Source organism: Camelina sativa, chromosome 18 (genome assembly GCF_000633955.1).
Source record: "Camelina sativa cultivar DH55 chromosome 18, Cs, whole genome shotgun sequence".
Taxonomy (NCBI): domain Eukaryota; kingdom Viridiplantae; phylum Streptophyta; class Magnoliopsida; order Brassicales; family Brassicaceae; genus Camelina; species Camelina sativa.
The window spans coordinates 7,251,473-7,264,812 of record NC_025702.1 but is presented as its reverse complement, the minus strand read 5'-3'; the positions used below and the strand labels follow the sequence as shown (position 1 = coordinate 7,264,812).

At 35.2% G+C, this 13,340-nt stretch overlaps 3 protein-coding genes and 1 long non-coding RNA gene across 4 annotated transcripts in view; 1 reads left to right on the top strand and 3 right to left on the bottom strand.

Annotated features, from left to right (window-relative positions):
- Positions 6,258–7,413, top strand: LOC104760762. The gene is made up of 2 exons (XR_763008.2): positions 6,258–6,546; positions 7,076–7,413. It is a non-coding gene; the product is annotated as an uncharacterized LOC104760762 (long non-coding RNA).
- LOC104760763 (L-type lectin-domain containing receptor kinase S.6-like) lies at positions 7,424–10,105 on the bottom strand. Its single transcript, XM_010483723.2, has one exon. It carries the CDS (start codon positions 10,054–10,056, stop codon positions 7,990–7,992), a length of 2,067 nt encoding a protein of 688 aa, XP_010482025.1. The 5' UTR covers positions 10,057–10,105; the 3' UTR covers positions 7,424–7,989.
- Positions 10,382–12,592, bottom strand: LOC104760761 (protein MITOFERRINLIKE 1, chloroplastic-like). The gene is made up of 2 exons (XM_010483722.2): positions 10,727–12,592; positions 10,382–10,640 (listed from the first exon to the last, which is right to left on the bottom strand). The coding sequence occupies exon 1, from the start codon at positions 12,590–12,592 to the stop codon at positions 11,366–11,368; it is 1,227 nt and encodes a 408-aa protein (XP_010482024.1). The 3' UTR covers positions 10,382–10,640; positions 10,727–11,365.
- Positions 12,712–13,340, bottom strand: part of LOC104760760 — a 10,591-nt gene continuing 9,962 nt past the window's right edge. Inside the window, exons 9-10 of the mRNA XM_010483721.2 lie at positions 13,146–13,314; positions 12,712–13,052 (exon numbers count right to left, since the gene is read on the bottom strand). Of these exons, the coding sequence (XP_010482023.1) occupies positions 12,911–13,052; positions 13,146–13,314 (311 nt within the window). The 3' untranslated portion in view covers positions 12,712–12,910. The remainder of the gene's footprint in view (positions 13,053–13,145; positions 13,315–13,340) is intronic.

Genomic DNA, 13,340 nt, shown 5'->3' with positions numbered 1-13,340 from the left:
CAATTGATTATCCACTTATAATTGAACAAATGTTCAACGACTGATGGATACTGTATAATCTAAAAATTCATAAAAAATATAGCAATATGTATCTTAAAATGTAGAAAATATATAATCATAACATATTTTATATAAATAAATAGAAATTTTTTTTTATGATAACAAATAAATATATTTTACTTTGTTAAAGTGTTAACAACAAAAAAGAAGAGAAAAAGAGAGAAAAGAAGAAGAGAAATAGAGGTAAGTTGTTAGTAAGGGCAAAAATGTAAAAGGAAAGTGGACACATAAGCAAAAAACTTGGGAAAGTATACCATGGGTGGAAAGTGGGTTTTTGTGACAATACTTTAGGAGAAAGTGGGTTTTGATGACATTTGCCTTATTATTAATAATCAATAATTAGTGAATAACAAATTTAAAAAGAATAGCATAAGTTATGTCAAATGAATTCTTATTTTTGAAACCTAATAGGACAGTTAATTAAAAAAATAACATTATATCTACATAGAAATTATGTTTGTGAAGTAATCTTACTGCAGTGGTCATTGGTAACTCCAATTGTATAATGCACCATAACACGAGGGATCGAGTCCCGCTATCTATGAATGTAGAGATTTGGATAATGAACCGGCCTGTTGTGGCTCAAATGTTGACCAAAAAAAAAATTATTTGTTTATATCAAAAGCTTTGATCTTTGATTTTTTCGATATAATTTTGCCGATCTATTGTGTGGTCTTTGATTTTTGAGGGTTCTTCAATGGAAGCTATCAGATGCAATGAAATAGAATCAAAGTATATAAATCCCGCTAATTTAATCGATGATGGAGACACTGATGGAGGTTCCAAAAGTGATTTTACAGTTAGTAGCATTATAAGTTTGGAAGATTAGTCGGTGATTGATGTTTCTGGTCAAAATCTAGAGTTTTCTCTTTTGAATAATGTTAATGATTCTGGTACTAAAACAAGAGCTGCTTGATCGAGTAATTGAGAAGAGATTTTCAAATTTGGGAAGTTGGAATGGTAAACCGTTTTAAAATTGGTTTCAAACCGGATTTATGTGGTTTTCTATCGGATTTGGTTCGTAAACCGTTTAAACCCAGGTATATGGAGAAATATATGAGAACTTTTGATTCAGGTGGAAATAAGTAGAATTTACGATTCGAGAATTTTCGAGACGAGGTCATAGTTTTAAGTAGTTTTGGTATAATGCGATACACTTCTGAGGAGTAAATAGGTCGCTGATCCTTAACTTGATTATGACATATGTCATGTTTTGGATTGTTGATAAAGTGTCTATTTTTTTATTTTAATTATCTAAGACTTATATATACTATCGTGATTATAATTTTCAAATTTTTATTTTTATTATGTTATATTAACTTTTTTCTCAGTTTCTCAACTTTTATTAGGTTGGTCATAAATTCATTGTAATAGAGTAGATAACTTTCACCAGTTGTTTATACAAAATATCTTTAGAGTTAAAAAAAATCATGGTTAAAAAAATTGTGTCACAAAACAATTTTAGTAATTTATAGAACTATAATTATGCCAAAATGAAAGTAAGGAAATATAAAATTTGTTTAATTTGATCATAATATATTGTATAGGTGGTTGATAACATCATTATTTTACCCATATTAGCTATAGTTTTCATATGCATTTAGGACTAGTTTGATGAGAATTCAGGTATAAAAGATCTATTATCAAGTATTTCAGGTTTGAAGAAGGTTTTACAGGTTTTATAGCAAAAAGGACCAAAAGACAAGGAAAATACGTTTCAGGAAAGTTTCAGAGCTTTACAGTACGAGCCACTTTTAAAAAGCTTCCAGAACTCAAAATATATCATGCTTGGTGTCTATGGAAAGCTGGAAGAATCATATTTCTACTCGAAGTGGAATCAAGTTAATCCATTCATTCATCCGGAAGTTATTCCTGATTTACCGAGAGGTGTTACAAACCAATGTGAAGAGAACAAACCAGCCGATGGGCTTCTATTGAAGGCCTGACCAGCGACCATCACCACGGCCCAGTCCAAGCCTCCTACATGGTCCAGAAGCCTCCTTCGCCACCCCTTGTCCTGCACTTAAGAGGAGAAAACGTTTCTACCCTTACAAAACCCTAACCCTAAAACAAAACCCTATAAATACTCTTAAGACCTAGGGTTTTGAGGTGTGCATCTTCTACAGCCCTTGGAGCCGCCCTAGCCACGACCAGAGAAGCTCTTTCTCTCTCGCTCGCCATCTCTCTTGAAGCTTGAAGATCTGCCATCAATATCTCTTTCTACTCTTTCTAGTTCTTTCATACTATCATTGCTTTTGGGATCAAGTTACTTTTGTGACAAATAGTGAAGTTTCCTTTGAATCCCTTTTTGTTTATTGATTCACATTTGATGCTATACTTTATAATATCAATGTCGTTTCTTTGCATCATGAGCGAGTAGTTTACTTTGTTGGGTTCTATGGGGTGATTCAAGGGGAATTCATAGGTTCGCTTCAATTAGGTTGTTAGATCTTATTTTCGGTTTTATATTAGAGTTCTTTTGGGACATCTTTATCTTAATGTTTATGCTTGGATTGATCACCAAGTACTGATCTAGAGAACGGGAGCGCTAAATGTGTTATCCTACATCTCCGAACTAGTGTTATACCAAAACCTTGCTCGTAACCTGCGTAAGTTGAGTTACGAAGTTTGGTGAATGTATCAAACTTGTTTAACTAGCTGGTTGACATGCGTCGTTGCCTTCGAAAGTTGAGTAACAGAGTGTGAAGACTTTAGACTTTCATTCTATGAGAATAGCTTGTTAGTTCATTAGTGTTTCGTAGTTGAGAATCTAGACCGAAAATTAGTATTTACTTGTTAGATCTTACACTTTATATTGCTTAGAACCATGAAAACCCTGAGATAACTCCCAGAACGCCCAACGCCTTAGTCTTATAGTTTTAACCCGTTTTTATTTATTTGCAATAGTTATTAGGAAAACCAAAACTCCAATCTCTTATTCAGTCTTAGCGATAGTTCTTTCTCTTATAATTCAATTTGTGTTTGCTATTACTGTCTGTGGGATCGATCCTAAAATACTACACTGATTAACTGTTCACTTTCAGTCGTTGTGTAGTTTTTTCAGATAAAAGATTTGGAGTGAAATTCTACACACATCAGTGGTGATAAAGAACATACTTTAATAATAAAATAATTTTGTAAGATCATAATTTTAACGATAAAAGATAAAGTAAAATTGTACATGCTTACTAATTAGATGTTGCTTTGATGAACTCTTTTCATATAAAATATTTTGTGAATAAGTTGTGTAACGTTTTAAAATTTTGACAATAATAATAATCATAATGATGAGTATTTGACAAACGTTTTGGTGGGATATAATTTAGCTTTAAATTATTGTAATAATTGTTATAATATATTAAAAATATATAAATATAAATAAGTGTATGAAGGTAAATACAAATATGATTTTTTCTAACTAAAATTATTTATATATTTAATTCAGAAAATAGTATTTTCCTATATTTTAAAAAAAAAATAATATTTAGGATTTGTTTTTTCAACAAATTTTAAACCCGCACTTCATGCGAGCCCTTATCTAGTATATAATATATTATCTCGTGGTGTACCATGGGATCAATCGTATTATATCCAATAAAATGTAAATATTCCCCATTTATATCCAATAAAATGTAAATAGTTTCTTGTGAGAGCGGGAAATGTATAAGTTTATACAAATTTGATAAACTGTGTAGTAAAATTGAATTTAAATTTCGTTAAGAGTATAAATTTGTACGATGTTATATAAATCAAATATATATATAGCTCTATTGGACTTATGAAATACATTTTTTTGTTCCTGATAAACTGATGTTTTTAGAGAATTTTTTTTATTTATTTTTTGTTTTCCCTTTATTTACTTATAACTTCCCTCCCTAATCATTCAAAAAAATGATGCTGTAAATATTTTTAATTTTAAAAAAGTGGGAAAGTGGAAAAGTAGAGAAAATGTCAGAAAAAGTTGGCTTAATACTGTAAAACTTCTATAAATTAATAATGCTGAACTAAGACATATTATTAATTTCTAGTGATAGTAATTTATTAATAAATTAATAAATATAATTTATAGTGTATATTAAGAATTTATAGAAATGTTTGTTTATTGGTTACATTTTTTATAAACTATGAATTGTGATAATTTTAACAAAATAAAATTAGACTTTCGGATGTTGTAATTTTATGGTTTTGGACTTAAATTTGAAATATCTAGAAAACATTATTGACAAGAAATTACAAATCATATAGACCAATTCACTTATACACATCACACACATAAATTAAATTTATAAATCATTATATCAATTATCGTAATTTAATAAATTCCCGAAAAAACACCAACTATTTAATATTTTCCAGAAAAAAACATGAATTTTTTTCGTTGCCAGAAAATACGCAGAATATTTTTTAGTTGATAAAAAAATACACGAACTACTATCTTTTTCCAATTTCTCCTTGTCTCCATTACGGCCGTTAATGGCATTGTGACGGTGTTACTATTTAAAAATAAAATCCAGAAAAAATACATGAACTTTTTTTTCTTTGCTGAAAAGTACATAAGTTTCCATTTCTTAATTTTTCAATAACAAAAATACACAATTAAATTGTTAACGGATTAATAAGAAATAGAAAATTATGTATCTTTCATGTAAAGAAAAAAAAATGTTCATGTATTTTTCTAGCAAAAATAAATAGTTTGGGTTTTTTCTGGAATTTTTTTAAAAAATAGTAACACCGTCACAATGTCGTTAACAGCCGTAACAGAGACGAGGAGAAATTGGCAAAAGATAATAGTTCGTGTATTTTTCATCAACTAAAAAATATTCTGTGTATTTTTTTGGCAACAAAAAAAGTTCATGTTTTTTTCGGGCAAATATTAAATAGTTGATGTTTTTTTTGGGAATTTTCCTATCTATCAAACTATCAAAATGTAAATGATGCTTGTCTAGAAAATAAAAAGTTTAAATTTTTTTATATTTTTATGATATATTATAGAAAAATATATTTCATTATAGTTTCAAAATATAACATAACAATTGTTTTATAGATATAACCTTTAGGAGAACATACATTGTTATATTAACATATATATATTTGTAAATGGGGCATTCTCAAAAATACCTTCTTTTCCAAGTCATTTTTTTAAAAATACCCCCCCATGTACTTTTAAAAACACTTTGTAAACACTTTGTAAACACTTTTAAAAAAAATTTATAAGGTTTTTAAAAATAGGTAGTTGACCATTTTTTAAACTACCCATTTTTATGTACAAATTGAACAAATTTCCCTTTCCTGGAATGACAACAAAAATGTACCATCACCAAAATCAAAAAAAATTCCTGCCAAAAATGAAAAAATTTCTCGCCAAAATAGAAAATTTTTCCCGCCAAATTTTTTTTTCTCCGCCAAAAATTTTGAAATTTATACTTTATAAAAATATTGCAAATGCTTTTAAAAACCTTGTAAACACAAACGCTTTTAAAAACCTTGTAAAAGTGTTTACAAAGTGTTTAAAAACCTTATAAAAAATTAAAAACCTTGTAAAAGTGTTTACAAAGCGTTTAAAAACCTTTTTAAAAACCTTTTGAAAACCTTTTAAAAATCTTGTAAAAGCGTTTACAAGGTGTTTAAAAAACCTTTTAAAAATATTTTGAAATCTTTTAAAACTCTTTTAAAAATCTTGTAAAAGCGTTTACAAGGTGTGTATAAAGCTTTTATAAAATTTTATAAGGTTTCTACCTTATAAAACCATTTAAAAACCTTGTAATTTTTTTTCCGCGGGAAATTTTTTTCGAAAATTTGTTGACGGGAAAGTATGTCGGAAATTTTTTTGGCGGAAATTTTTTTTTTTTTTTATCGATTAAAAGATTTTTCATCTAAGGGTAAAATGGTTATTAAAAATTAAAGGAGGAATAAATTAAAAATATTCAAAATGAGGTATTTTTGATAAAAAATATATCAGAAAGTATATTTTTAACAAATTCTCAAAATCAAACAGGAAAGAGAAAAAGAAAGAAATCGTTGTACAACGTTTTAATGGAGAAGAAGAAAAAAATCACATAAACGGTGATGCTCTTAGGTTATCTTCAACGGCTAAGGTTTAAAGGAGAAGAAGAAAAAAATCACATAAAGAAAAAAAGTATACGAGAACCTCTTATTTAGCATGCTCGTTTATGGAATAAGAGCCCATACGTGTCACGTATTCCTTTGGCCGAACAAAATAGAAGTAGGAAAAAAAAGTTTATGCCACGGATCAAATTTTTCTTTCTTTCCTATCTCTCTCTCTCTTTCTCTCTCTCGATCTAAGTCCAGAATTGACAAAGAAAGGAGAGGGAATCAAACGCTATGGAATCAGAGGAGATCTGAAGCGGAGGAGATTTCTCTTCTTCTTCTTCTCTCAAATCCACGGTAGAAGAAACATGGCTACAAAGCAGAACGAAAGCGAATTCGGAGTATAAGAACTTGGGTGATCACGCCGAGTCAGTATAGGTTAGTTTGTTGAGAGGATTTGATTAACCAATGTTTACTTTGTTATTCGGCTTTGAATTGAGCTTTATCATTGATCTTGTTACCTCTTCTCAGTTTAGTTTGAGCCGATGTAGTGCCTATGTTGTTCGATTTTGTTTCCTCTAGTTGATAGAATTCGTTTGGATAGACAAATTTGTGCAGATGACGATTGGAAGATGATTGATTAGCCTAATTCTGTAAGATGCTTGATTAGCCTAACTAGTTAATGTTTTGTTGAGACTGTTCTTGCTAGTGAGGATTGCATTCAAGATAAGTGTAATCGAATTGCTATCAAAGTTTTTACCTTTAGCTCTGGTACTTCATCAAGGTTTTAATTTTCTTGTGTGTTGGATCACGTTTAGTGCCTATGTTGTTCGATTTTGTTTATTCTAGTGTATTGAACTTTGTAAATGTCTTGTCCTTTTGCCTAATGTGTGTTCTTATGTCTTGGCTTCCTGAATTTTGAATTGGGCCATCGGGAATTTTTCAACATGATTTGGCTTGTTTTCAGGTAATGTTGTTGATCTTCCTAGTGATGTTGGCATTTCTGTGAAGTTCTCCCCTTCTAGGTATGGTGAGGATATAGAGGAGGCTAGTTCTCTTTTGCTTTATTTTTGCGAAGGATGGCTTTTAATCTACAGTCTTCTTTGTAACCTCCTTGGTGGTTTCTTCCCTTATCCTTGGAGATTTGATTAGTTTTTCTCCCCTTTCTCTTTTTGATTTTCTGATTTTGTGATCTGCAATTTTTATATTGTTTAAAGGCTTATCACTTCTGCTTGGCATGGTGTTTTCCCTTTGTATATGAATTCATATTTTTTGATGATGAAATAGAGGTTTTGTTTCAACCTGTTTGCTTAGATTTCCATGTATTTGTGCATCGGGAGTTTTGGTAATCAAGTCTACAGTTTGCCTCACTCAATCGGGATGAACTTGGAGCTTCCATCATTGGAGTATTTGACAACACAATGGTTAAGGCAACAGAAGTGTTTGTGAAGATTACAAATGTTATGAGCGAGCTTTTCAATAGTTACAATGACAATGGTGTTAACAAGGAGGGGAAAGATGCCAAATTCAACAATTGGCTCGAAGAAAAGCTGATGACCTCGGTCCTCCTCTCCATTGTGGTCACACTGGTCTTTCTGATGTTGTACTTGCAACATTTTTATTTTGAAATTGATATTTTCTCAAAAATTAAAATCCCAATATGAGTTTTATCATTGGAGGAGCAAAAATTTTAATTACTCTTTCACAAGCTCTTAGTTTTAAAAAGTACATAATATAATCTTAAAAAAATTTAAAACCTCAAAATAGTATTCTCCCATTCGTGATGCTCTTAGTTTCCAATACTAACCGATAAAAAAGAGTCCAATTTTCCAAATCAAACCCAAAAAGTTTTTGAAATACTGAAAGCCCCAAAAAATTCAATTAGCTAAAATTGGATTTAGGCGTCATCCAGGAAAGATCATCCCCACCCAAACCATCGGCAATGATCTCTTCAGCTTCAATAGCTGACCGAATTCTCAGCAAAGGCCTCCTCACCGGAAGAACTGGCGATGGCGCCTCCCCGCGTATAATCCTCACAGCCTCTTTCACCCTTGGCCGCTTCTCAGAGTCCGGATGCGCACAAACCATCCCAACCATCAACACCCTTTCCATTTCCTCTGCATCAAACTCTTCCCTCAGCATGATGTCAGCACCATCCAGGACTTTCCCCGTCTCCCAGAGGCTCCACATCAGCTCTACGAGCACCGTCCCGTCATCCCCCACCGGCCTACGCCCTGTACACACTTCAAGAATCACCACTCCGAAGCTGTACACGTCGGATTTTTCAGAGGGTACACCTGTGTACACGTATTCAGGTGCCAAGTAACCCATAGTACCTGCTGGGAGTGTAGGGGCTCGTCTAGCTAGCAACGCATTGTGCTCATAAATCTCAGCTAACCCGAAATCACCAAGTTTGGCGTTAAAATCGGTATCAAGCATTATGTTACAGGTCTTGACGTCACGGTGGATGATCTGTCTCTCACATTCTTCGTGTAGATAAATAAGTGCAGAAGCCACACCCAGAATGATATTTACCCGCTGCTTCCAAGAGAGGACTGTAAACTCTTCTGATGGATCCGATGGGGGTTTCCTGTGTAGGAATTCACTTAAACTACCGTTGGGCAAGTACTCAAACACTAGGGCCGTCTCTGTTCCTTCACTGCACCAACCCTGGAACTGAACCAGATTCTTGTGCCGCAAGTAACCAGTCATTGTTGTGAACTCTGTGGTGAAAGGGTTACGGTTGCACTGTGGCCAGTGTTCTCGATCAAAACGCTTCACAGCCACAGATCCAATGGAAGGAATAGAGCCTTTGTACACAGTAGCTGAAGCTCCTTGACCCACGATTGTGTTCTCGTTGAATCCTGATGTCGCCGATTTGATCTCAGCCAAGGACAACCTTCCCGGCATCCGATTAAGCCCCGAATTCGTATCAGCTCCTTCACTAATCCTTTTCTTGCCACAAATCAATGATAAAACAATAAACGCCACGAGAATAACAATTGCAGCCAAACCAGGTAAAAGACTCCAAAATGGGATCTTTAATCCAACAACTGAAACCCTGTAATCGAAACCTTTACGATGGATCGCATCAGAGCAGACCGAACACTCTTCCTCCTCCTCCTCTTCCTGAATCGCATCAGAATGAGACCCAAAGGTCGTAAATTTCCACCGCTCAACGATGTGCAAAGCTGACCCAGGACCCGTAGCAGCATTTGAAGCAGAGAAACCAACGTGCATATACTCCTTTACTTTACCATAGAGATCAATCTGTGTTGCTAAAACAGGACTCGTAGGCTTAACACGTGAATACCCAACCCAAACCCTAATGAGTTTAAGAGCATCACTATACTCAATCCACGCCATCATCTCTCTCCCACTCTTGAGATCAAACCCTTTTGATAACGCATCAACAGAAGCAACAGAGACGATCGAATTAACATCAATCCCAACGTGGTTATCGTTAATATCGCCGTTACCCGGGTCAAACCGAGTATCAAACTCGACGGCGATGACGGAAGAATCAGAATCATCCGGGTTTGGTAGGCCAAAGAAGCCATTAGAGAAGACCAAGGAGTCAGCTTTGGATGTGATCAAGAAAGCGAAACCGTCACCAAAAGGGCAAGAAGGTGAAGCGATGATGGAGAAGGAGAAGCGGCAAGAGAAAGAAGCGGTTGTGTTTGTTGAAGGTTCGAGAAACTTTATTGGGTAAACGTAGAGAGCTCGTCCGTAGCCGGAGGGAGATGGGTTTGACGGAGATGTTGTGGCGGAGGGAAAGCAGGGTTGTTGTCGGGTGAGGGAGATTGTACGGTCTCGGAAGTAGGCGTCGCCGTAGAGAGTTAAGTTGTGTAGTGGCGGCGAGAAACGGTGAGAAAACGTGGGGAAATCTTGGGAAAGGAAGAGGATTAGGTGGAGGAAGAAGAGAAAAGGAAGAGAGTGATGATTCATCTCGCTTCTCGTGTCATGTGGTTTTTTTTGGTGATAGTATTTTCTTGGAATCGATCTTTCGTTCAAATGCTTTTGTAATGAAACGTTGAGAAGATCATTTTATAAGTGCATGCTTATTGTAGACACAAAAGTAAATCGCTTTGTGAAAAATGCAAGCTATGAAAAATAAATAAAATCACCCAGCTCCCTATGTTTTCTACTTGAGAGCAGTGAAACAACAACACAAGATAGTGATACATCCCAAAATTCATTTATAAAATTTTATATTAGTGAAAAAGTCAATGTAATACAATATAAGTACCCTTTGAAGGAAAATTGAGAGCAGTGAAACAACAACACAAGATGCATGATTAATGATTTAAAGATTGTCTTACACATATGTGAACAATGTAATTGTGTCAAAATCAAAACAGAGAACAAATACACAAATCTTAGAATGAACAAAGCTCTCACTATCTTGCAAAGTACCCTCTTAGAATCCAAGCTTGGTTTTGGATAAATATTGCCTTCGAAACAACTCACAGGGATAAAGCTTAATGCTTCATTTTGAGAACAAGAGAAAAGCTCTGTATATCTTTATTCATCTGACCATAACAAAAGCCAAAACACAATAAGTTAGTTTTTACGATCTTCTTTCCTCTTCACATATTCAATTAGATTTAAGTCTCACAATCTCAAATGCATAATAACCAATCCATGAGAAACAAGGGCTGTGAACAACTCGAGTTCCCATGCCTCGCGTAAAACCAACCCAACCACCCTCTTTTAGTATCTAACTCACAGTTCCTCCCCAGTAGCACCAAGTTATGTGAACATCTGTCATCACCCTAGTCTTGACCACATCTTATGGTGTATTTATGGAAGCACATATAGCACAGCCAACACGCCACAACAAAGGCTCAAGATGGTTCTTCTGTTGCATTTTCTCCAAAACTGTTTCTTTCAACTATCCATACGACTAGTATCTTAATATGCCAGGCAGTAAGTTCCTCATTAATGTAGCAGAGAATTATAAATCAACATAACTCCCAACTGCTTTGTAACAAAAATGAAGTGTATGAGAAAAGAAGGAAGATAGATTTACAAGCGTAGGATTATACGGACAAAAATGACATGAGATTGAAGGAAAGCATGGCAGTCTATAAAGATGAATCTGAAAGAAATCGAATCAGAATGAAAATAAAGCTCGAATGAAAATGCAGCAAAAGTGAAACAACTCAAGTATGGAGAACAAGGATAAAGATTAATGCTTCTTGGAGAAGCATTGGAAAAGCTCTCTTTGTTCATCTGACCATATTTAAAACCAAACTCAAGAATCAGCATCAAGGTTAGTTTCAGAAACTTCTTTCCTCTTCAAATATTCATTTAAGATTGTAAGCCTTGCAGTCTCAAATGCAAAATAACCGATAGCAGAGAAACAAGCGCTGTGAACAACTCGAGGGCCCATACCGCGAGTAAAACCAACCAAACCTTCCTCTTTTAGTATCTGTCTCACTGTCCCAGCCACACCAGTATACATAGCATCGCCAAGTTTGTTCACTGCATCGACATGAATCTGCGTCATCAGCCTAGTCTTGACAACATCTAATGGTGTAGTTATGGAAGCAGAAATCGCACCAGCCAATGCGCCACAACAAACACTCTGCAAAGGCTCAAGATGGCTCTGCTGCGTTTTCTCCAAAACCGCAGCCTTGAGGTATTCAAACGACGAATAACTTAGAACACCAGCCGGCAAATTCCTCAACAATGTAGCCGAATAACCGGCGTAAAGCCCCAAGATTCCATCTTTCTCAAGAATCTTAAGCAATACTTGATACGATCGCCCACTAGCTCCAGCTTGCATTCTCTGTGTAATGAGCTCTTTAGGGACCATTATAGCCGAAGAGATTATGTTTCCCATAGCACCAGCAGTAGGTGGGATTAGCACGGTTGGAAAATCCGGGAATTTGGAGAGTAGAGACTTACCAAACTCACAGGTACCGAAGTAGACGGCGGAGGAAAACGTAGACCCAACAATCACGGCGGAGACACCACTGTAAAAACCTAAAACACCTTTAGCTTGAAATGTCTTAACTACTGCATCAAATGTGTTGCTATACACCTGAGACGCGCCTTTGGTTTGAAGCTTGGTTTTGATTGTGTCAAGTGGGAGAAGGGCAACGTATGTAAAAGCTCCCGCCAGTCCACCGGCTCCTGCACCGATGATGGCACGTTCCCACACAGAGAGTTGTTTCATGAGTGTTTGGATTTTTGGACTGCTTCGTGATGCTTGTTTCATCCATTTCAGGAATTCTGATCCGGGATTTGCGTGGATTGGATCCGAGACTGATGTACATGCAAATAATGCCTCGGATCTTCCGAAACTTGCTCTAAATCTCGGTGATTTGGTTTTGGGTTTAGGCTCTCTGACGATGGGGCTTTTGACGGAGGTGAGATCGGAGAAATGAGTGAAGAGGGAATTGAAATCGCGTGGAAGATGGCAGTGATTAAGATTCGGAGATGGGAGGCCAAGAGTTTCGGAGAGTCTAGCTTCCATGGCTGATTTGGGGGAAATGAGAACCAAACATAATAAAAGATGAGGATACCTAAAAGAAAGAGAAACAGCGCCCAGTGTAGTTACCGAAAAGCAAAACGGCATGAAGTGGAAGACGGAGAAAAAACGCTACAAGGCGTGAAGTTGGCTAATCAGATGATGTTATCTCAATTAGTTTTTAAACAATACGTAAATGGAAATTCACGACAAACTCTTTGCAAAACAACGCCAGAGATTCTCTATATACAGTGTAATTAAATTGCCTGAAAGTGAAACTCAGAATAAGGCTAACTGCTTCCTATGCTTTTAATTGTTTTGGGTTCATGTCTGGAATTGTGATTGGGATAGAGGTGATGTTGCCACACTTGCTCTATCGGTACCGCGAATGTTGTACTTCTCGTACACTCTTTCGCGATTCTCAGACCACCATACCTCTGCCTGTTGCTCCTTGAACCTTCTCCGGCTACAAAAAAAAAACAACCGCATTAGTATTATTATTTTATAATCTCCAAAAAAAAGTATCAAGATAACAAGTGTATCGATTCTAAAATGTTACCTAAACCGCACACGTTTGAGATCTCTTGTTCCATCGCCTAGGGCCAATAGTGTTATATAAACACCAGGTTCGTACTGTTCGATCCACTCTGCCTCAACTTGAGAAGCATTTGAAGCTGATGCTACTGAGCTTCTTGAGTTTCGGCGATTGTCACCATCTTCTGAGAAACCATTACTGATTCGAATACCCTCGCTT